At 44.4% G+C, this 24,355-nt stretch overlaps 1 protein-coding gene across 4 annotated transcripts in view; it reads left to right on the plus strand.

The window, feature by feature from the left end:
* Nucleotides 1–24,355, plus strand: part of PIAS1 (protein inhibitor of activated STAT 1) — a 170,145-nt gene that overhangs the window by 71,683 nt on the left and 74,107 nt on the right. For all 4 annotated transcript variants that reach the window (XM_001516057.5, XM_029064897.2, XM_029064896.1 and 1 more), the window contains one exon: nucleotides 17,382–17,826. In XM_001516057.5, the coding sequence (XP_001516107.3) occupies nucleotides 17,382–17,826 (445 nt within the window). The remainder of the gene's footprint in view (nucleotides 1–17,381; nucleotides 17,827–24,355) is intronic.

The following is a 24,355-nucleotide window of genomic DNA, read 5'->3' on the forward strand; positions in this document are numbered from 1 at the left end:
ACAAAAAAAATTAAGGCACAATTTTTCTCCTAAATTAGGCAAAACATTTTGATCTTTTTTTCTGCCTGATAGCAGCATTTATTACAGAGAGATAGATGAATTGAATTTTCAGAAATCTTCCAAGTATGTGTATTTTAGGAAGCTGATCACTTTTTTTTCAATCATTCATTCAATTGTATTTATTGAGCACTTACTCTGTGCAGAGCACTGTACTAAGTGCTTGGATTGTACAATTCGGCAACAGATAGAGACAATCCCTGCCCAACAACAGGCTCACAGTCTTAAAGGGGGAGACAGACAACGAAACAAAACAGTGTCTAAAGGGCTCTATTTCTTTAGATATTTGGCTCCATAGTATTTTATTAAGAGCAGAATTGCAAGTGTGAGTTTCTGGTTCTCTCTTGGGGTGATTTAACTATTATAGTCAATTTAACTATGGTCACTTCTGAACTGACACAGTACTTCATTTTCCTAATGAAAGTGCAGTACATAATTTCCTATTTTGGATTTGGCATCATATGTCTTTAGGCAAAATTAGAGATGTGCAAACTGCCACTGTCAATTTTTTTTTTTGAGAAATATAGTTTTCGGAAGAAAAATGAGTACTGAAGTATAGCGAATATTCTGCCGTTCATAAAACCTTTTAGGGTCTAATAATTATAATTGTGGTATTTAAGTGCTTACTGTATGTCCCAACAACTTACTAAGGCTGGGGCAGATAAAAGATAACCAGGTTGGATACACTCCCTATCTGGTTCGCAATCTGAGTTTGGTTTCAAGTTGCTTTAAAAAGGTTTTATTTTCAGTTGGTAGAAACCAGTCCTTTTTACCAACTTTAAACTTCCCTGTTTTCAGTTGAAGAACTAGACCAGTTAAGAGTTTTGAAAAGGATCGGGTTACAATTGCCTGATCAGACATTCCCACCACAGATAAGCAGCCATAAATAAGTTCTCCCTCCCAATCTCCCCCAAAGCATTTTGTCCTTCTATTTCCATCTTCTCTTTTAGGGCTATTCTTAGAACTGGTATCTTTAGCAATGTTCAAGATGTAATTAAATGAGGAGATTCTGCCTACAATTTGTTAGATTTTAATTAGGTGCTGGAGATTGAGGTAGCAAATTGCAGGAGTCCTTCCAATGAGAGGCATGCAAATACGTACGTGCCGTGGTGTGTAAAATATCTCTCTCTGGCATTCTAACTGGCCTCCATGTCCTTCCTAGAGGAGGACAACAAACTTAGAGAAGCGAAGAAGCCCATATGGAAAGAGGAAGACACAAGCGCAGAATAGCAGCAGTAATAATAGTATTTATTAGGTGCTCACTGTGTGGAGAACACTGTGTTGTCAGTCAGTCGTATTTATTGAGCGCTTACTGTTTTCAGAGCACTGTTCTAAGCGCTTGGGAGAGTCCAGAATAACAATATAACAGACACATTCCCCACCCACATTGAGCTTACAATCTAGAGGGGGAAAGGACTGGGAAGGAATACAACAATGCTCAGCGCTTAGAACAGTGCTTGGCACAGTAAACGCTTAACAGATACCATTTTTATTATTAATACACGGGTGGGAATTAGTCATGATCCCTCTTCTTCAGTGTGTGGGAAGGAGGGGAATGGGGAGAGTGGGAGTGGCTCACCCTCTAATAAATAGGTTAGTACCTAATGGATAGAGCACAGGCCTAGGAGTCAGAAGAACCTGGGGCTCTAATCCTGGTTCTGCCACTTGTCTGCTGTATGACCTTGGGCAAGTCACTTCACTTCTCTGTGCCTTAATTCCCTCATCTGTAAAATGGGAATTAAAACTGTGAGCTCCATGTGGGATGGGGACTGTGTCCAACCTGATTAGCTTGTGTCTTCCCCAGCACTTAGTACAGTGCCTGGCACACAGTGAGTGCTTAACAGATACCATTAAAAAACAATCTTGAGCAAAGTCAGATAATCCCCTTTCCTCTTCCTCCCTGCACCCCATTGCTAGCCTGCTCATGAACTTTGTATGTGAAATGTGTGAGTGAAAAGGGAAGTAGGAATTTCCAGACTGGCTTGTGGGAGGATGAATCGAAGGGGTCTTGGGGGGTTGAGTTTGTCTCCTTCTTCAGAGCACAGCCCATTGTGGGGCAGGGAACACGTCTCCTGCTTCTTTTTCACTTTCCCATGTTCGGCTTTGTACCAGTGGGTGCTCAATAAATGACATTTCTACTTTCAAGAGGGTCCCAAAGTGTAGCCACTTCTCATGTCGGTCGATGTACCGAAAGATTTTGACAAGCCCTAGGGATGAAACTCAATTTTCACCAGATTTCCATGGCCCTGTGTTGCTCCCATCACCAGTTGGACCCTTGTTATTGGGCTATGTGGTCATTCATTCATTCAGTCAGATTTATTGAGGTCTTACTGTGTGCAGAATGCTGTACTAAGCGCTTGGGAGAGTACACTATAACAATAAACAGCCACATTCCTTGCCCACAGCGAGCTCACTCTGCCCGTTTGCGTGATTCCTAGAGGGAATCAGCAGCCAGAACTGGAATGTGAGCGTCTTTTGATCTGCATAGAGTAAGTGCAGTGTGTTGCATGCAGTCACTCAAATGCTTCTACTGACATGCCCTTCATCCCCCATTTATATTACTTGCACTTGGATTTGCACCCTTTATTCACCCCTGTCTCAGCCCCATAGAACTTATATACATATCCGTAATTTATTTATATTAATGTCTGGCTCCCCACTCTAGACTGTAAACATGTTGTGGGCAGGGGAACATGTCTACCAACTCTGTTACACTGTAATAATAATGAGTGGGATTTGTTAAGTGCTTACTGTAGGCTAAGCGCTGGGGTGGATACAAGCAAATCGGGTTGGACACAGTCCCTGTCCCACGTGGGGCTCACAGTCTCAATCCCCATTTTGCAGATGAGATAACTACTTCACAGAGACGTGACTTACTCAAGGTCACGCAGCAGACATGTGGCGGAGCTGGGATTAGGACCCATGACCTTCTGACTCTCAGGCCCTGCTCTATCCACTACGCCATGCTGCTTCTCTTCCAAGCACCTAGTACAGTGCTCTGCATATGGAAAGTGCTTAATAAATACCACTGATTGATTAGGGAATGAGTGGGAGAAGATTTCCAGACGCCAGGGCACAGGTGAAGTTTTGCATCTGTGGCAGACACTGCTCTTGACTTGCTGTTTGCTCTTGCAAAGACTCATTGTTTTCTTGGCTCCATCTAACTCTTGTTCTGCCTTTTGAAGGAGTTGTGGTCACATTTAATCCTTCTCAGAGTATGAAGATATAAAAGGTGATGATGCTTGGGTTGGGAGATACCTAGTCATAATTAGCTTTCTCAGAACGCATTCTTTTATAACCCTTTATAATTTCAAACAGTCATTTTTAGGAAGAAAATTATTGCCATTTTAAGACTCTTCCTTATTTTTAAAAACGTAAGATTTGGGAATAGGCAAAAGATGTTTTGTATATAATAAAGAGTTATACCAATTTTATCCCCACGTACTTCTTTGAAATGATTTCACTGATTAATTTGGTTAATACAATTTAAGGATGAAACTTATTCTGGCTCAAAGTATAAACTCTCCTCTTACTACATTGTGGGGTCCCCCCGCAAAGAAATCCTAGCTGTCTCTTGGAATTGGATCTTCAGTGGCATAGGTTGTTTTTTTCTTGCCATGCCACCTTAAACTTTTTGGCCTTTTGAGAGAAGTAAAAGTACATTTGGTTTAAAACAGGAACTAAGTTTTTGGTCTGGTCTATCAAGTCCCAAAGTGAAAGTCAATTTGGAATTAATGTGCCTTATGGATACATTATTCATTTTGTAGATATACAGATAGAATTTCTAATAACTTCAGTACTTAAACTGGTTGTTGGGACCGATATAAGTGTGCCACTCAAAAATAAGTAACGAATTCCTTTGGAAATCATGAAGAGGCAGCATAAACATATTGGAGTCAGTCTGATCAGACTTTGGAAGGTGTTTATCAGCTTGCGGTGTGAAAAACAAGCAAAAATAGTGAATGGAGAGGCCACATTAATAATCTGAAGTATCAGTTTTGAAAGGAAGATAAATTTAAAGGGGAAAAATCAATTTATAACTTAAATCAACCATTGATTTATTTATTGAGTGCTTGGGCGAATACAATGGAATAAAGTAGACAACCACTCTGCCCTTAAGGATTTTACAATCTAGTGCAGGAGGCGAACATAAATTCCGGCTATGGAAAGCAACAGAGTGTAAGGGTGGAGGGAGTACCTTAGTGCTTAAGGGGGAGAGGACTCAAGTACATAGATGACACAGTAGGGATGGAAAATAAGGTGGGGAGTCGAGAGATCAGTCAGGGAAAACTTCCGGAAACATAATCTTGAAGATGGAGAGAGTGGTGGTCTGTCAGAAGTGGAGGAGGAGGAGTTTCAGGCAGGATGGAGGGTGTGAGCAGGGGGTCCCTGGGGAGAGAAACGAGGAAATCGCAGTGGTAGCGAAGCAAAATATACTGGCCGATGTATCGGGAGGAAAGGAGTGAGGATGGCTGAGAGAAGAGAGTTGATTTTAGTGCCTTAAAACCTCTACTCTAGCAGGCCTTATTCTCATTTCAGTGAGATTTTTTATGTGAAGCAAAGAGAGTAGATGAGATTTTAGGACAGAACTTTAGGAAATTAAGCGTTTTCTATGTGCAATAAGAAGACCCTGGTAAATGGATTATATATTGAACCGGGGAGGGTGGAGGGAGTTGGTTGCTACTTTAAATCTTGAGCTACCTGAGGAGCCGACCCTCTCTTGTTCTGCTTCCTCTACTTTTTTCCTTCCCTGTTCAAGACATATGCCTTGGGAGGAGAAGACTCTGTCATCAGGAATATCTTGTTAATTCTTAGCGAAAGTACAGTGAAGATCAAAAAACCCCTTCCAGCTCTCTTCAGAGCTGTGAGATCCATGTTATTTGTACATTTTGGGTTTAATTCTTAATGTCCATTCTGTAAAGTAGCTGAAGTAGAAGCTCGGTTTCATTAGAACTAGTGATACCCTACCGCTCCAGATTAGGCGTCAATTGTATTTATTTCTGACCTTGATTGATTTTTGTTTTTTGTTTTTTTACCTCTCTTCCATACGGAAGTAAAATAACTTCAACCTTTTGGGTGTGTTCTGCAAATATACTTTCGATATTAGAGGAAGCAGTGTGGTCTAGTGATTAGAGAAGCAGCGTGGCTCAGTGGAAAGAGCATGGGCTTTGGAGTCAGAGGTCATGAGTTCGAATCCCAGCTCTGCCACTTGTCAGCTGTGTGACTGTGGGCAAGTCACTTAACTTCTCTGTGCCTCAGTTCCCTCATCTGTAAAATGGGGATGAAGACTGTGAGCCCCACGTGGGACAACCTGATTTCCCTGTGTCTACCCCAGCGCTTAGAACAGTGCTCTGCACATAGTAAGTGCTTAACAAATACCAACATTATTATTATTAGAGCACGGGTCTGGAAGTCAGAAGGACCTAGGTTCTAATCCTGCTGTTTGACCTTGGGCTGATCTCATAATTTCTCTGTGTCTCAGTTTCTTCAACTGTTAAATGGGGATTAAATACCTGTTCTCGTGCCTCCTTAGACGGTGAGCCCCGTGCGGGACGGGAACTGTGTCCGATCTAATTAACTTGTACCTAGCGCAGCGTAGAGAACAGCCTTGGACGTAACAAGTACCATAAAGCAAAGAAAGAAAGAAGAAAATTCCGTGGGCTGAGCCCCAAGTATTACTCTCAGCCAAATAAGTTCAACACCCACCCTTAATATTTGTATATTTTGTTCGTATCCTCAGCGCTTATGTTCGTACATGGACTTTTAGTTATATAGTTCTCTCGGTATTCAGTTATTCAGCTGTTGCATTCTGTTTGGCTTCTACTACTTCCTACTGTAGCTTTGTTCTTCCTCCTCCTTTTACACGTTGAGTAATTTTTGTCTGCCTCTTCCATCAGGAAACTTCCTTGAGGGCAAGGAATGTATGTCTTGCTACAGTGGTAAGCTTCGATGCGTTTAGTACAGTGTCTAGCACTACGTAGGTACTCAGTACACACCACTGTTTGAAGACCCCTGTAAATTTGTCTTAATGACACATGACATATTGCAGGGCAAAAGGATGGCCGCAGGTCTGTCAGGCGAGGTTTTTGTTGTAGACTGGTTGCCATATAAAGGCTGCATGATTTTCTTTTGAAATCATTTCCTGTTTGCTCATAGAGTTGGTGTTTTCTTAGAATCATTTCCAGGGTGGCCGGAACATCTTTGGACAGATAAATTTTGCCTGTTTCTTGGAAGCTGTAAATCAAAAGTAGAATATTTTGGTATTCTTTGTTGGGGGTTTCTTCTATAGCTAAATGATATCTATTGGTGTTATTGAGCCAAGTGATGTCATGGGCTCCCAGAAGGAAATATAGCTGCGTCATTGTTATTTATTCTTCCAAGTAGCTTCGTTTCAGAGAAATACGCTACATTTCATTCTCATTTGAAGATGACCGATTTAGAGTTCATACGCTGGGAAAATTGTTCATGGTTACAAATGGTACTGTTGTGATTTTTTTTTTTTCCCCTCCTCATTCAGTATATCCAGCTCTCCTACAACGTGGAACTTGCGTTCTTGCAACATCTTATTGTTAGGGAAAAATCATGTTGTTCTCACTGAGTCTGTCCCTCTGCACGCACGCTAACAAACATACATACACACAAGCTTGATGGAGTGTCAGCTGAAGCAAACAGGCTCGTGAAATCGGGTGAATGTTCCCCAGTGAGCGTTCTAGCTAGAGCACGTAGTGAAAACATGCTTAGTGGCCAAACTCACTGTATTCTTTCCTTTACCATTTTGGTTTTCCTGAATGTCTAGATGAGCTAAATGGCCTCTCAAGGTCTTTCTAGCAGTCCTGTAATTGTGTTTCTCAACATCTTCCTTGCCATGTCGGTCTCCTGCGCGTTTGGTTTATGGTATTTCTTCCATGCGTCACTGCCCGAGTGAAGTTTAGACGGAATGACATCTAAGCTGTCCAATCCAGTACTTTCCTTTGTTGCTTACGAGGAGAAGGGGCTGAGAAAAGCAACAACCTATAGTGTGTCTTGTGTGCCTTCGCTACGAAACAAATGGGACACTTCAGGCTTTATAAAACAAATAAGTTATTTATTTAAAGAGTCAACTTTGTGAGTGAATCAGCGTCAACCTCTGTTCTGCTGCTTCAGACTATACCTCTGTATTGCAATATTTCTTTTATCTCAAAATCATGCAGAAGTCCTACCGGTGTGGAGTGGAATTTCATGAGCTTTCCCACCCTGGCCTTTGTCCGATCTCCTAAATTCTCAAGTTTGTTCCTATATGCCTAGCGATTGTTGTTCATCTTGACAATCTGCCTTCTGTCCCCTTCACGCCACAGAAACCGGCCTCCCAAAGATCACAAATGATCTCCTTATCGAATCCAGTGGCTCTACTCCATCCTAATCTTCCTCGACCTCTCAGCTGCCTTCGACACTTGTCGACCACCCCTTTCTTCTGGAAATATTATCCAACTTTGGCTTGGAGGACTCTGTCTTCTCCTGGTTCTCCTCCTATCTCTCTGGTCGCTCTCTGGCCCATCTGTCTGACCACTTGGGTAGGGAATGTGTCTGTTGTATTGTCCTCTCCCAAGTGTTTTATACAGTGCTCTGCACGCTGTAAGCGCTCAGTAAATATGATCGATTAACTGACGCAGTCATTTTGTGCAGATTTTTCCGGTAACTAGAATTATATAAAAGGTGTCTCTGGGTTTACATGTAGAAGGACTAGTATTTTCTGTCTGTGAGCCCCCTAGCAAGTAGGGCTCTGTTGAAATATCAAAGTGCTATTTTGAAGTAGTGCAATTTGAAATGGCCAGCTACGTTTTAAAAAAAAAAAAAAGCTAAAACCATCTCCGTGGCTCTGTGAGATGTGCCCAAATCTTTTTTTAACGCACGTTCTCAGCAAGAAAGATGGCATTTTTATATTTCATGGATTGTTCAGTTCCATTAGTGAGCATTATTTATAAATTATTTTCATTTTTTAATCGAGCTCTCCAGAATGCAAAGAGGCACCCTTATCGAAAAGCACTGTTTGATTCATTCGTATTTATTGAGCGCTTACTGTTCGCAAAACACTGTAGTAAGTGCTTGGGAGAGTACAATATAACAACAAACAGACACATTCCTGCCCATAATGAACTCACAGTCTAGAGCTGTTATTTAAAAATACTGAAGTGGAATTTTCACTTCCAAATTGATTGATCAGTCAGTGGGATTTATTGAGCGGTAATTGTGTGCAGGGCACTGTACGCACCGCTCTCTTCCATAGAACTTACTCTCTCATTTTACACAGTTTCGAGGTCATCAAATCAGGTATAGTTTAGTGAGCACAGAAGAGAAGGTGCTTGTTCCTCCAGGTAGGAGAGGTGACACGATGGAAGAGCAATTTTCCGTCACTGCGGAGCGAATGACTGATTTGAGGTCAGAAATTGGGTGGACCAAGTTGGTGGAGAAGTTTAAAACTAAGATTGTCATTTGAAGCTGAAACCGCATGACTAGGTTTTCTGGTTGATCCAGAGAGAATGTTGACATTCGTCACCCTCCTTCAAATGGGAGGATTTAAAACAAAACAAAACACGTTCTTACCGCTTTGTCTGACTTGGTAGTAAATGTCCTTCGATTCCAGCTTAAAAACAATTTTCCTTGGAATTCTATATGAAAAATATGATCCCGAGCATCGCCAATCTTACTTTTATTGGAGACAGTCACGTGTGTACTGAATAGCCTTTGCCCCTCGGTTATTGGGGTTTTTTTATGGTATTTGTTAAGCGCTTACTATGTAGTAGGCACCGTACTAAGCAGTGGGATAGGTACAAGTAATCAGTTTGGACCCAATCCATATGCCATATGGGGCTCACAGTCATAATCCCCATTTTACAGATGAGGGAACTGAGACCCAGAGAAGTAAAGTGACTTATCCAGGGTCACACAGCAGACACGTGACGGAGCTAGGATTAGAACTCAGATCCTTCCGATTCCCAGGTCCGTGCTGTATCCACTAGGCCATGTTGCTTCTCTGTTTCTAGGCAGAGAGCAAGAATCTTGTTTACAAAATAACTTCTGGCTACCCAGAAACAATTCAAGGATAAATAGATAAAATCCTGTAAATTAATGCTTTGGCTTTGTTTAGCTACAAAATTTGATAGTGTTTATTCCAGTTTACAATTGAGTTTTTAAATGATAGATTAACTACCAGAAATAGAAGTAGAATATAAGGGCAAGGTTCTAAATACACACTGATGGTATTTCGTGACTAATACTGGAACCCATTGCAGAGGATTATGTGAGAGGAAGATTGCGTGGCCCAACAGGAAATATCTAATTTTTATTTTACAATTTAGGCATGACCTTTGACTGTTGTCAGAACTAATGAGTCAGTAAAACTGACATTTTCTATCAGGTCATGGAGAACCACTTTATAAAATTATAATTTGACTGGGTTTTCACTTGCCGTTGGCCTCTCTCCGTTCCTAGCTATTTACCTGTAGATGGGATTCTTTTAATGTGTGCTGTTTAATGGACAGTTAAACTTGATATGTCAGAAAGCGACTGGGGCTAGGTCACACCTTCAAATCATATTTCCAGTAGATTAGACTACGATATGTCCATTACCAGTTTGTCGCAAGTGCAGTTCAGGTGTTTTATTTCCAGTGAGAATGCGGCAGGGCACCTTGAGAACCCTCTGCCCGCTGCCATCCAAAACAGAGGCTGTCTAGGCCACTTTAAAAAGATCTCTTGGGATGGAGACTCGGAGTTCTCTTGGTCTTGTTTCTGTCAGCCATTCAGTCAGGAAGTTCGTCCCTGTGTCCTACCGAAACCTCGTTCCTCCTGTTGTTTTTGTGGTCTGGTTACAGAATACAACTCCCTGGCCTCACTGGGCTCTCCCTTCCCTCAGTATCTCTTCGTCGACTCGGCGGTTTCGCTCTCCCGTGGCCTTCCCTTCTCCTGGCTAAACACCATCCATATCCTCCCAGGCTCTATTTTCCATCGCTGTGGTTGTTTTTTCCGATTTTGCAGACAGCGAAAGGTCCTCGCTGCCAATTTAGCTGTGCTGGGAAAGCCCCCAAGCAGGAAGAGCTGATCCAAAGAACAACTGGCCCGCTGAAATCGGGGGGCCAGATCTCCTAACGCTTTAAGGTCGTTGGCCTGCTAGTTGTCTGCCGTAGCCTTCGTTGCCCATCTCTTCGCCCTCCCTTGTTCTTCCTCCCTCTCCCTGCATCCCTTACTAAGTTCTAGATGATGATAATGATGATTAAAAAAAAGTATTCCTTAAGTGCTAACTGTGTGCCGAGCACTGTATTAAGCGTGAGGGTAGTTCCAGCGTTTAGAACAGTGCGTGGCACATAGTAAGCACTTAACAAATACCATCGTTATTATTATAAGATAATCAGATTGGACACAGGCCCTGTCCCACGTGGGGCTCACAGTCAAAGGGGAAGGGAGAACAGGTATTTAACTTCGTTTTACAGGTGAAGAAACTGAGGGACAGAGAAAGCGAGTGACTTGCCCACGGTCACACGGCAGGCAAGTGTCAGAGCCGATATTAGATCCAGGTCCACTGAGTCGTGGGCCCGTGCTGTTTCCACCGACTTTGCTGTTAGGGCAAAAGAAGAATGTGACTCAGTTCACTGTGTACTCCTCCCTTCCTAGGTTTCAAAGACCACCGGGTTACTCTCCCAAGGGCTTAGGTCAGTGTTTTAAACACAGAACTCACTCATCGAACACTGGGGAAAGTGGAGGAGGAGAACAGGTCAGATGTCATTCCCCAAATCCTTTCTTCCCACCTCACCTCAGAATCATAGGAGCCACTGGATATCGGGAAAAGGAGGGACTAACCTGTATTTGAAGCCGAAGCCCTCTTTTTTTTTTTTAGGTGATTTTTAATTTTAAGATTTTCCCCTAGCTTTTAAAAACTACGCTCTTGGGTTTAAAATTTGAACTTCCAACTACATTTGTTCCATGTATAAATAAACAGATATATTTTGGAGGGAGAAGATTTCTAATTTTAGCACTGAATAGACCACCCCTTTCTTTTTATCCTAGAATGCTGTTCCAGTTAGGATGTCGGGTTCTCAGGCAATCTGGATTCCCCAGGGTTTTTAGAACTGCATCAGTTGAGACTGTAGAGTCAGCAGAATAACAAGGGATTCTTGTTGCCGAGGAGGTGATGATTTATAATAGTAGCAGTGGTTAGTGTTCGCCATCTGTAAATATTCATTTTGTCAAAATGCTAACAAATGGGATTTTTAAATACTTGACATTAAAATATATTGGATTGCAGTCTCTCGGATATACTTAAGTGTCTAGCTTTCCTGTATTTTCGTCACTTTTCATTGTGAATTGACTTCTAACGGCATTTTTGTAGTTTTTCAATTGAATGAGCCAGTTTTTTAGAGTTCCCCTCACGTCATTTAATTTTTTGCCCCACGTCTTTCTGACATTGTTGGTAAAATTTAGCAAGAAGGCTATGGATCACCTGCTCAGGTTATAGATTTTACTAAGACCTCTCACTGGACCTGATTTCAAGTGGCAGTGACTTTTTTTTTAAAAAAAAGAAATAGATTTTCCTCATTGATGTATATACTGATAAATTAGAATCATGTGGCCATGTTTATTAAATTGTTTATGCAATTATTCGGCTATCTCATCCTGACATTCATTCTTATAGTGTTATAGTGTCCTTCCTCCTTCCTGCTCCCACTGTTTCAGTCAGTCAGGAACATTTATTGAGTGTCGTGTCTGTGTTGGTATTTATTAAGCGCTTACTATGTGCAGAGCACTGTTCTAAGCGCTGGGATATACAGGGTAATCAGGTTGTCCCACGTGAGGCTCACAGTCTTAATCCCCATTTTACAGATGAGGTAACTGAGGCACAGAGAAGTGAAGTGACTTGCCCACAGTCACACAGCTGACAAGTGGTAGAGCCGGGATTCGAACTCATGACCTCTGACTCCCAAGCCCGTGCTCTTTCCACTGAGCCACGCTGCTTCTCGTGTGTGTGTGTAGCATTGTACTGAGCACTTGAGAAAGTGCAGTAGATGATCTGATCTTTGTCTAACAAGGCGGACAGAGAGAAGTGGTCCAATAGAATATGTCATATATTTATATAGAGAAGCGGCGTGGCTCAGTGGATAAAGCCCTGGCTTGAGAGCCAAAGGTCATGGGTTCTAATCCCGGCCCCGCCACTTGTCAGCTGTGTGACTTTGGGCAAGTTATTTCACTGCTCTGTGCCTCACTTACCTCATCTGGAAAATGAGGATTAAGACTTTGAGCCCCGTGTGGGACAACCTGAGTAGCTTGCATCCCCCCTCCCCCCAGCGCTTAAAACACTGCTTGGCATAGAGTAAGCATGTAACAAATACCATTATTGTTATTATTATTATTATATCAGTGTCTTTCCCCCCCCACCAGAGGACCCAGTAAATTTCCGTCTCCCCCGATCAGACCGTAAGCCCGTCAAACGGCAGGGACTGTCTCTATCTGTTGCCGACTTGTTCATCCCAAGCGCTTAGTACAGTGCTCTGCACATAGTAAGCGCTCAATAAATACTATTGAATGAATGAATGAATACTACTGATTGATTATGTACAAAAGTTCAATTAAAACCCGCTCTGCACCGATTGACAGAGTGATAGAGCAATTGTAGTGACCAACCTTCTTTCTAATATCTGTGGCATTTAAGTGCTTTCTGTCAGTCAGTAGTATTCAGCGAGAGCTCACTGTGTGCAGAGCGCTTGGGAAAGTACAGTACAACAGAATTAGCAGACATGTTCCCTGCCCGTAACGAACTTACAGTCTAGAGGGAGAGACGGACATTAATTTAAAGATATAATTTAAAGTTCTATGATGTGCCAAGCCCTGTGCGAGGTGTGAGGTAGGTATAATACTCAGCCCCATCCAACTTCCTGGCTGGCAACCCTGAATCTGCCAGAGATGCCACAATCAACTCTCGGGGGAGTTTTGGGGGCCGCATTTGTTAAGAGCTTACCATGTGCCAAGCACCGCACTTTGCACTGGGGTAGCTACAGGCCGGTCAGGCTGGACACAGTCCATGTCTCACAGAGGGCAGACAGTCTCAGTCCCCATTGAGAAGCAGCGTGGCTCAGTGGAAAGAGCCCGGGCTTGGGAGTCAGAGGTCATGGGTTAGAATCCCGGCTCTGCCACTTGTCAGCTGTGTGACTGTGGGCAAGTCACTTCACTTCTCTGGGCCTCAGTTCCCTCATCTGTAAAATGGGGATGAAGACTGTGAGCCCCATGTGGGACAACCTGATTACCCTGAATCTACCCCAGCGCTTAGAACAGTGCTCTGCACGTAGTAAGCGCTTAACAAATACCAACATTATTATTATTATTACTTTTCAGAGTTCCAGACAGGAGGAAGGGTATGAGCAGGGGGTCGGCGACGGGAGAGTTGAGAACGAAGCCAGGAGAGGAGATGAGCTTGGGGAGAACCCAGTGTGGGCTGGGGTGTAATAGAAGAAGAGAATAGGTGCCGATGGGTGCCTTAAAGCCAGAGGACAGGCGTAGCTGTTTGATGCACGGGTGAACCATTATTTGTCAATAATTTGTCTGTCTCCACCATTAGATCGTAATATCCTAGGAGGTAGGGGCCATTTTTTTCCATTGTACTCTCCCATGCGCATAATACAGTGCTCTGCACGTAGTAGGTATTCAGTAAATACAGTTGATGGATTGCTGAAAGTTTCCTCGTAGCCAGTGTTAATACCTTGAGGTTCCAGGAAAAGGTACTCATTCCGCATACTAGCCCTATAGTTGAGGCTTTTTTTTTTGTGCCTTGCATTTCCATTGTCATGCAGGCAGAGAATGTGTCTGTTATATTATTGTACTGTGCGTTCCCAAGCGCTTAGTACAGTGCTCTGCACACAGTAAGCCCTCAATAAATACATTTGATTGTAGCACTTATACTATTCATTCAATTGTTTTTATTGAGCGCTTACTGTGTGCAGAGCACTGTACTATGCGCTTGGGAGAGTATTCTTTAACAGACACATTCTCTGTCCACAGTGAGCTCAAGTTCCTAGTAAGGGAGGACAATTTTTTTCTCACTGACCACCAAACTTCTGTTCTCTCAGTCAAAAAGACCGAATTTTGCTAATAAGCAAGCAGGATTTAATTCTTTGTATTTATACATTCAGAACAAAAGCAGTCAACACTGAAAGGTGAGATTACTATGATTATCGAATTATTTTTGTGTTCCATCAAGAAAGCCCTATCTAAATCAAATGGAAAGAAATCCCCGTCTCGACTTCTCAGAAAGTATGTGTGGCTTGATTGACATTTGTTTAAACTATCTGTTAATTTAGAAATCAGTGTAAAGTCCCCTTTCTTTTTATTCCTTGAGGTATACTGCTACTAGATAATTTTTAAATCAAAGGAGTATGTTTGTATTAATCATCTCTTCATTTTCCTGTGGCTTTTTTCCACGTATAGTGCACAGGAAGTTCGGTAATAAATAATTTTCCATGGCAGCATTGTAATTATTTTGGAAGGGGCGGTTAGCGATTGGCATTCGATCCTGTCTTATAGACCGAGTACGGATTTCTAATTATTTTATTGGAGGGCCAGGTGGGGAGGGTTTTCCAAGGTGCGGTGTCTCAACTACCAGGGCAGCAGGATGATCTCAGGATAGAGCACGAACCTGGGAATCAGAGGACCTGGCCTCTAATCTCAGATCTGCACCTTGGGCAAGTCACATCCCTTCTCTGGGCCTCAGTTGCCTCATCTGTAAAATGAGGATTGAGACTGTGAGAGTCCCAAGAGGGACAGGAACCGTGTCCAACCTGACTGATTTGTATCTACCCCAGCGCATAGAACGGCGCTTGACACATAGTAAGCACTTGAGTACCGTAATTATTATTGTTGCTATTAGATGTAGCTAGCCATGTCTCAGCCCGCGGCCACCCTGAGAAGCGCGGCACCCGGGGGTTCCTGATTGGGTCCGGGCCAGGCTCCCGCCTTCCCAAACTCGAACGCCCCTCACCCTCCCGCGGTCCCCCAACGGCTCCACGCGCGGGTGAGGCTCCACTCCTCTCGGCCCTGAAAAGGCCCAAGACAACAGCCCCGGGTCGGGAGAAAAGGGTTTCTGCTCACCTGCTGGTCTGCCCACTTTTTGGAAATGGGATGGTACCTCACCAAGCGTCAGGCTGGGTAGATGCCTCAAATTCCAGATCCTCGCCCCAGCTGAGTTGGGTTTTTAGACTACGCAGTCGTCTTGCTCCCTTGGCTTTCTTTCTTCACCAACTCAGTAGTATTACCTTAGACTGTAAATTCCTGGTGGACAGGGAAAGGGGCTACCAACCCTGCTTTGTCATAGTCACGCGAGCGTCTGGTCCAGTGTTTGGCAGGTGGTGCTCATTGGATGCCTCGGATTGATAATTACCTCTACGGAGAGAATGCTGAAGGGGTATTTGGAGCGAGGCAGGAGGACAGTTGTAGCTCAGTCTCCTTTATCTCACTGCTATCCTCTTGCTCTCATCCTGACTCTGGCCTGAAAAGCCCTTCGTCTTCATATCCAACAGGCAATTTCTCGCCTTCCTTTCGAAGTCTTATTGAAGGCCCATCTCCTCCAAGAGACCTTCCCTGACTAAGCCCTCATTTCCTCTTCTCCCACTCCCTTCTGCGTTGCCCTGATTTGCTCGCTTTATTCAATCCCCCAACCCGCCTCAGCCCCACCGCACTAATGTCCATATTTGGAATTTATTTATATTAATGTATGTCTCCCCCTCTGGACTGTAAGCTCTTGGTGGGCGGGGAGCGTGTCTACCAACTCTATCACATTGTACTCTCCCAAGCGCTCAGTACCGTGCCCTGCGAGCAGTAAGCCCTTTTTTTCCCCGGGCTCGCTCTTCCTTCTGCGTCATTTATGTACCTCAATCTCTGACCTTTGGACATTCCATAGTCTCCCCACCCCCAGCCCCACAGCACTTGTGTGTGTATCTTTAAACTATATATTATAAATTATTTGTTCATTTTAATGTCTTTCTCCCCCTCTAGACTGTAACTTCACTGTGGATAGGAAACATGTCTATCAACCCTGTTGTATTGACTCTCCCAATCGCTCAGTACAGTGCCCTGCACATAGTAAGCACTCATTTCCCCAGCTCGCTCTTCCTCTGCGTCATCTATGCACCTCACTCTGTGACCTTTGGACACCTGATATTCTCCCAACCCCACAGCGCTTACGTACATACCTTTAAATTATGTATTCTATGCTATAAATTATTTATTCATATTAATGTGTTTCTCCCCCTCCAGAGTGTGAGTTCATTATGGGCAGGGAATATGTCTGCTAATTCTGTTGCATTATACTCTCCCAAGTACAGTACTCAGCACATAGCGCTCAATAGATTTGATTGGTGGTTTGATCAATAAATGTGATCGATTAACAGTGTCCATTGGGGGCTCCAGTGCTCGAGTGTTAGATGGGAAGTCAGGAATAGAAGTTGGCAAGAGCTTGGCCACAAGGTCAGGGAATTGGAGTGGGTGGTTCTGAGAGATGACAGATGGGGTAGCATATGAGTCTGTGCTAAAACAGAATCTTGAAACACGTCGCTCTCCCTTTCCCAAAAGAGTTCTTATCACTCCCCTATTAACGTGTATTTTAAGTTTGGAAATCATTTAATCGGTGGTATTTTTTGAGCGCTTCCTACGGAGCACTGGACTAAGCACGTGGAAGAGTACAGTACAGCAGAGTTGGTTGACACGAATCCATGCCCATAAGGAGCTGACATTGTACTGGGGGGAGACAGAGATTAAAATAAGAGGAAGGAAAGAGAGAGAGAAAGCGGTAGGGAGTAAAGATATGAAATTAAGTGCCGCGGGATGTTGGGGGGAGGGAAGGAGGCCGACTTTCAAAGCGCGTAAGGGGTAGCGTCCTAAATGTAGACGGCGCAGAAGGGAGGGCCGATAGGCTGACGAAAGCCAGAAAAAAATGGAGATGAGCGGCCTATTTTAAGATCCGCGGTCTAAGAAATGGAAGCGACGAAGATGAAATAACTTGTGGCATAAGTGGATAGAGCCCGGGCCTGGGAGTCGGAAGAATCTGGGTTATAATCCTGGCTCCGTCACATGTCTGCCGTGTGATCCTGGGCCAATCCCTTCCCTTCTCTGGGCCTCAGTTCCCTCATCCGGAAAATGGGGATTTAAGAGTGCGAGCCCCATGCGGGCCAGGGACTGCGTCCAACCTAATTAACTTGTATTTACCCCTGCGCCTAAAACAGTGCTTTGCACATAGCGAGCGCTTAACAAGTACCATTCTGACGATCATTAAGCGGCCGACTAACGCTCTGACGTTCTGTTTTGTCTTCAAGCAAATGGTTATGAGCCTCCGAGTGTCTGAACTCCAAGTCCTGTTGGGCTACGCGGGAAGAAACAAGCACGGCCGCAAACACGAACTTCTCACGAAAGCCCTGCATTTGTTGAAGGCGGGCTGCAGTCCCGCCGTGCAGATGAAAATCAAAGAACTGTATCGGCGGCGGTTTCCTCAGAAAATCATGACCCCCGCCGACCTGTCCATCCCCAACGTCCACTCGAGCCCCATGCCAGCCACGCTGTCTCCGTCCGCCATTCCGCAGCTCGCTTACGACGGTCACCCGGCCACCTCGCCATTGCTCCCCGTCTCTCTTCTGGGACCTAAGCACGAACTGGAACTCCCCCACCTCGCCTCCGCTCTCCACCCGGTCCACCCGGATATAAAACTCCAGAAATTACCGTTTTATGACTTACTGGATGAACTGATAAAGCCCACCAGCCTAGGTAAGGTTCTCGGCGTTGCTCGGCGGAACGGGCGACGGGGTTATGGTAGCAGAATACGTTGAGGAGGTTTGGTTTGCTGCTGACTTAAAAGGAGTGATAGGTTTTGGGGTAGGGGAGGAAAGGTGGTCTAGGAACCAAAATGAGCCCTTGGCCAAATCCATTCCTTCATTCAGTTGTATTCATTGAGAGCTTGCTGTGTGCGAAGCACTGTACTAAGCACTTGGAAGTTGTCTGTCTCCCCCGATTAGACTGTAAGTCTGTCAAGGGTCAGGGACTGTCTCTATCTTTCGCCGATTTGTCCATTCCAAGCGCTTAGTACAGTGCTCTGCACATATTAAGCGCTCAATAAATACTTGAATGAATGAAAAGAGTACAGTACGACAATAAACAGACACATTGTTGTCCACAACGAGCTTACAGTTTAGAGGGATGTAGTTCTTGGCGATGATTGGGGTGTTTGGTAAGTGCTTACTATGTGCCAAGCACTGGACTAAGCGCTGGGGAACAGACAAGATCATCAAGTCCCACATGGGGCTCCCAGTCCCAGTAGGAGGGAGAACGGGATTCAGTCCCCATCTTGCATATGAGGTAACCTAGGCACAGAGGAGTTAAGTGACTTGGACGAGGTCACCCAGCAGAGTGGTGGTAGGGCCGGGATTAGAACCCAGCTCCTCTGACTCCCAAGCCCATGCTTTTTCCACTAGGCCACTCTGCTTCTTGGAAGTAGAACCAACAGTCCCGGTTGATGGCACAAGAATACATGGAAAAATAGCATTGAAATAGACTAGATTATTTGTTAAAATACCTGCAAACTGAAAACCTAGCCACGTGAATACCACAAGGATTTGGAAAATCAGCATCTGAAAAGACTTGCTTTGGGATTCGGTTGTTTTCTTAAGAATCAATGGTGTTTCAAACAGAAATGGTTTCGATCAGCTAAATGCAGAGGGGCAATTGCCAATGCCTGACTTTCCAAACTTTGCATTCTTGAGCTTCTAGATTCACAACAAATATTTTAGCTGAACTGTTAAACTGATATGATGGATATGATTGACATTCTTTGTGTATTTAGGGTTTGTTGGTTTTTTTTTTTTTTGATTGCCTAGTAGCGTCAGGTTCTGTGGCTGCAGATAACTCTGGTTAGGACACTACACTTTGAGACTCTCTCTTCCCCACTGTGGGGCCCTCCGTTGTTTTAGGGACCCCTGAGCATTGTCGGGGGGATTGGAAGGGGGAGGGTGAAGGCCCGTTTCTGCACTCCACCACTGCACACCGCGAAATCAACCAACAGTGACTTCCTGTTTTGGTGCTGGCCAAAGAGGTCTGAGGTAGAGACCCGCAAAACAAATCTACTTACCTGTGATATGCTGTGGGTGTTGAGTCCGGTGAATTGTAGGCATTGCAGGTCTCTGCCTATTTCTTTTTCAAGTCTAGCGCTGCTGTCCCGCCGTCCTCCCCGTAATAATAATAATAATAAAAATGGTGATGGTATTCGTTAAGCTCTTACTGTGCGTCGAACACAATTCTAATTGGTGGGGGTAGATACAGGCTAGTCAGGTTGGACCCAGTCCCTGTTCCACATTGGGCTCCCAGCCTTAATCCCCATATTTTAGCTGAGGTAACTGAAGCCCAGAGGAGTGAAGTGACTTGCTGAAGGCCAAAGAGCAGACAAGTGGCGAGGTTAGGAGTAGAAGCCAGGCCCTTCTGACTCCCAGGCCCGAGCTCTATCCACTAGGCCACGCTGCTTCCCTTGGGATACAGTGGGTGAGAGAGAGACGGGGTGGCCTCAGAGTAGGTTGATTTCAGGATGGCTCACAGTATAATTCCCACCGTGGCTTAACCCAAGCGTTGTGGCAGAGGCTACTCCATTCATTTATTTATTCAAAACATGGGAAGCAGGATACCGCAGAGGCCTGGAAGTCAGAAAGACTGGATTCTAGTCCCAGCTCTGCCACTTGTGTGCTGTGTGACCGTGGGCAAGTCACTTCACTTCTCTGGGCCTCATCTTTAAAATGGGAATTAAGATAGTGAGTCCCACGTGGGGCGTGCACCGTGTCCTGCCCGATTAGCTTATATGTACTCCAGTGCTTACTGTAGTGCCTGGCATATATTCATTCATTTATTCAATTGTATTTATTTAGCGCTTACTGTGTGCAGAGTACTGTACTAAGCACTTGGAAAGTACAGTTCGGCAACAGACAGAGACAATCTCTACCCCGCAACGGGCTCACGATCTAGAAGGGGGAGACAGACAAATATGTAAGAATGAGTTCGACTCCCGACTCTGCCACTTGTCAGCTGTATGACTGTGGGCAAGTCACTTCACTTCTCTGTGCCTCAGTTCCCTCATCTGTAAAATGGGGATTAACTGTGAGCCTCACGTGGGACAACCTGATTACCCTGTATCTCCCCCATCGCTTAGAACAGTGCCCGGCACATAGTAAGCGCTTAACAAATACCAACATTATAAGAAGACCTATATATATATATATAAGATATAATAAGCACTTAACAAATACCGATGGATCTTACCCACTCCCGATCTCTACCTGCATCCCAATGCTAGCCATTGCTAGCCAATGGAGCCACCTGACTCCAAGTTGACTGCAGATACTTTGCTGTCGGGTCAGATAATTGCAGGTGTAAGGAGGTGGCTATTCTGAGGAAGGGCCAGAGCACTAAACATCGGGAATGTCTCCCTTGGATGGGCCTCCCAGAGTCTGACCTTTTATGGACTATCAGGTTTTTGTACTCCCGAGTTTTATTTCAATTCTCTTGTGTTCTTGGAAGCTTACCGAAGTAGATTCTAACCCCCATTGTCAATTTGTTTTGTTTCTGTTATTCTGAAATGGGGGCAGTTCATTTAGAAGATGGAAGTTTTTGCCTTTAAAAAAACCAACAAAAACCCAAATAGCTAGTCAGCCCGATTCTTCCTTTTATGTTCCCAAGAGGGTTAGCAATGTGATTCGTTGGGTACAGAATGGAGTTTTCTTCTTCCTTCCTCTCTCTTCCTTCCTCTTTTTATTATTTTTTATTGCGGTACATGTTAAGCACTTACTGTGTGCCAAGCACCAAACCGAATACAAAAAAATCAGGTTGGGCACGGTTCCTGTCCCCTCTCGGGCTCACAGTCTCAGGAGCGGGGAATAGGATTTAATCCCCATTTTACAGATGAGGAATAAAAATAAAATAAAAAATAAATGGTGGTATTTGTTAAGCGCTTACTATGTGCAGAGCACTGTTCTAAGCGCTGGGGGAGATACAGGGTCATCAGGTTGTCCCACGTGAGGCTCACAGTCATCATCCCCATTTTACAGATGAGGGAACTGAGGCACAGAGAAGTGAAGTGACTTGCCCACAGTCACACAGCTGACAGGTGGCAGAGCCGGGATTTGAACCCAAGACCTCTGACTCTCAAGCCTGGGCTCTTTCCACTGAGCCGTGCTGCTTCTCTAATAAAGTTGGTATTTGTTAAGCGCTTACTATGTGCAGAGCACTGTTCTAAGCGGTGGGGTAGATACAGGGTAATCGGGTTGTCCCAAGTGAGGCTTACAGTTAATCCCCATTTTACAGATGAGGTAACTGAGGCACAGAGAATAATAATGTTAATAATAATGTTGGTATTTGTTAAGCGCTTACTATGTGCCGAGCACTGTTCTAAGCGCTGGGGTAGACACAGGGGAATCAGGTTGTCCCACGTGGGAAGTGACTTGCCCACAGTCACACAGCTGACAAGTGATAGAGCCGGGAGTCGAACCCATGACCTCTGACTCCGAAGCCCAGCCTCTTTCCACTGAGCCACACTGCTCCTCTGGGTGGAATCCCAGAGAAGTGACCCATCCAAAGTCACACAGCAGACAAGTGGTAGAGCCAGGATTAGAACCTGCCGGGGTCAGGAGGCCTGGGTTCTAATCCTTGCTCTGCCACTTGTCTGCTGTGGCACTTGAGACCAGTCACCTCACTTTTCTGGGCCTCAGTTTCCTCATCTGTGAAGTGAGGATTAAATACCCCTTCTCCCTCCTCCTGAGAATATAAAAATCCCCGTGTGGGACAGGAACTTTGTCTGACCTGATTATCTTATATCTAACCCACTGCTTAGTAGAGTGTTGGTCACATAGTAACTCTTAAATGCTACAATTATCATTATTTTTATTATTCTTATTAAGCTGCTTACAACCTTACAGAGAGAAATACAAAATAATTTACAAATAGGAGGAACGAGATAATGTAACTGGGTGAATTAGTGTTTAAGTCTTTGGTGTTTCCAGTGACAACGTATGGATCCGAAAGCTGGACAGTGAAAAAACAGGCTAGAAAGAACATCGATTTTTTTTTTGAAATGTGGTGTTGGGGAAGGCTTTTATGAATACCAAGGACTGCCCAAAAAACAAGCAAATGGATTTTGGAGCAAATTAAGCCAAAGTGGTCTTTGGAAGACCAGATGACTCGACTTAGATTAGCATATTTTGGACACATAATCAGGAGGACTAATTCTCTGGAGAAGACACTAATGCTAGGAAAAGTCCAGGGAAAACGTGAAAGGGACAGACCGGCGGTTAGATGGGTAGAGACCATAACAACGATAACGGAAGAACCATTAGAAAGGTTGCGGATTATGGCAGAGGACAGGATGTTCTGGAGAAAATACATCCAGGCGTTCGCTATGAATCGGAAACGACTCGACGGCACTTAATAACGATAAAGTGTTTAAGTAGAGTGTGTAAATTGTGCGATCGTACTTATTGAGCACTTACTGTTTGCAGAGCACCTGGGAGAGCTCAGTGTATAGAGTTGGTAGACAGAGTTCTCTACTCACAAGGAATTTACAGTCTAGAGAGGGAGATAGGCATTAGTATAAAAAAAATTACAGACGTGTATATTAAGTGCCGTGGGATTAAGGTTGGAGGAGACGAGATTTTAATAAGGCTTTGCAGGTGAGGAGGGTGATCGTCTGTTGTATATGGAGCGGGGAGGGAGTTCCATGCCAGAGGCAGGACGTGGGCAGGGAGTCAGCGGCGAGATAGACAAGATCGAGCTACGTTGAGTAGGTTGGTGGTGGGAGGAGCAAAATGAAGCTCTGAGTTGTATGTAGTAGGTAATCGGCATGGTAAAATAGATTGATGCCGAGAGAAGTAGATAACCAGTGGAGGTTTTTTTGAAGTATGTGCAGAATGAGGTTTTAGAAGAACGATCTTCTTCAATCCTAGAAGAAGAATGGTAATAGAATGAAATATGGACCGGAAAGGGGAGAGCATGAAGACAGGGAGATGATTGCATAGGCGGGTATGGTAATCGACTGGGATTACGAGGAGCGTCCGGACCGAGGTCACGGCTGTTTGGGCGGAGAGGAGAGGGCGGATCCGGGAAATGGAGAAGAAAAACCTGCGGGATTTAGCGACAGACGGAACGCAAGAGTCGAAAGACAGCGAGGAGTCAAGAATAATAGTAGGCTTGTGAGCTTATGTGAGGAACACGTCTACCTACTCTGTTCTGTTATACTCTCCCAAGTGCTTAAATGAAGTGCTCTGCGCACATTAAATGCGCGATAAATACCGTTGATTGACGGAGGTCAGTAGTGCTGTCGACTGGTGGGCAAGTTAGGGGGAGCAGATTTACAGGTTTCACCGGTGCTGGTTAGGAGCGTTCTCTATCCGTATGCTTCTTCCGGGTCCCCTGGCAACACAATGGACCAATCAGTGCTTTTGCCACTGAGCTACATCACAGAAAAATCAGTGTAAACGGCATGGTTTAGTGGATAGAGCCCGGGCCTGGGAGTCACAAGGACCTGAGTTCCAATCTCAGCTCCACTACATGATGATGATATTTGTTAAGCACTTACTTTGTGACAAGCACTGTTCTATGCGCTGGGGTAGATACAAGGTAATCAGGTTGTCCCACGTGGAGCTCCCAATTTTCATCCCCATGTTTCAGATGAGGTAACCGAGGCACAGAGAAGTGAAGTGAGTTGCCCAAAGTCTCCCACCTGACAAGTGGCGGAGCCGGGATCGTAACCCATGACCTGCGACTCCCAAGCCCGACCTCTTTTCCACTAAACCGCACGGCTTCTCTGTCTGCTGCGTGACCTTGGGCAAGTCACTTTACTTCTCTGGGCCTCAGTTCTCTCATCTGTAAAATGGGGATTAAGAGTGTGAGCCCATGTGGGACAGGGACTGTGTCCAACCCGATAAACTTGTATCTACCCCAGTGCTTAGAACAGTGCTTGGCACAGAATAAGTGCTTAACAAGTACCATTATTATTATTATTATTATTATTATTATTATTATTGTCGTTATGTTCAGAGGCACAGATGTGTAGATCTCTATCCTAAAGTGGAGGAGGGCTTAGAGGCGAGAAAAGAGCAGCAGTTTCATCCTTAGTTCAACCATGGGCAAAAGATCTGTGCACACTTGCTGGGCATTTGGAATATCGAGAGGAAATGTTAATACATGCTGCTAATTTTGTCTGAGCACATGCGGCTATTTGCATTTCTAGTTAACTTTAAAATTCCATTGTTTACGGTGAAATTAG

Source organism: Ornithorhynchus anatinus, chromosome 5 (genome assembly GCF_004115215.2).
Source record: "Ornithorhynchus anatinus isolate Pmale09 chromosome 5, mOrnAna1.pri.v4, whole genome shotgun sequence".
In the NCBI taxonomy this organism is placed as follows: Eukaryota; Metazoa; Chordata; class Mammalia; order Monotremata; family Ornithorhynchidae; genus Ornithorhynchus; species Ornithorhynchus anatinus.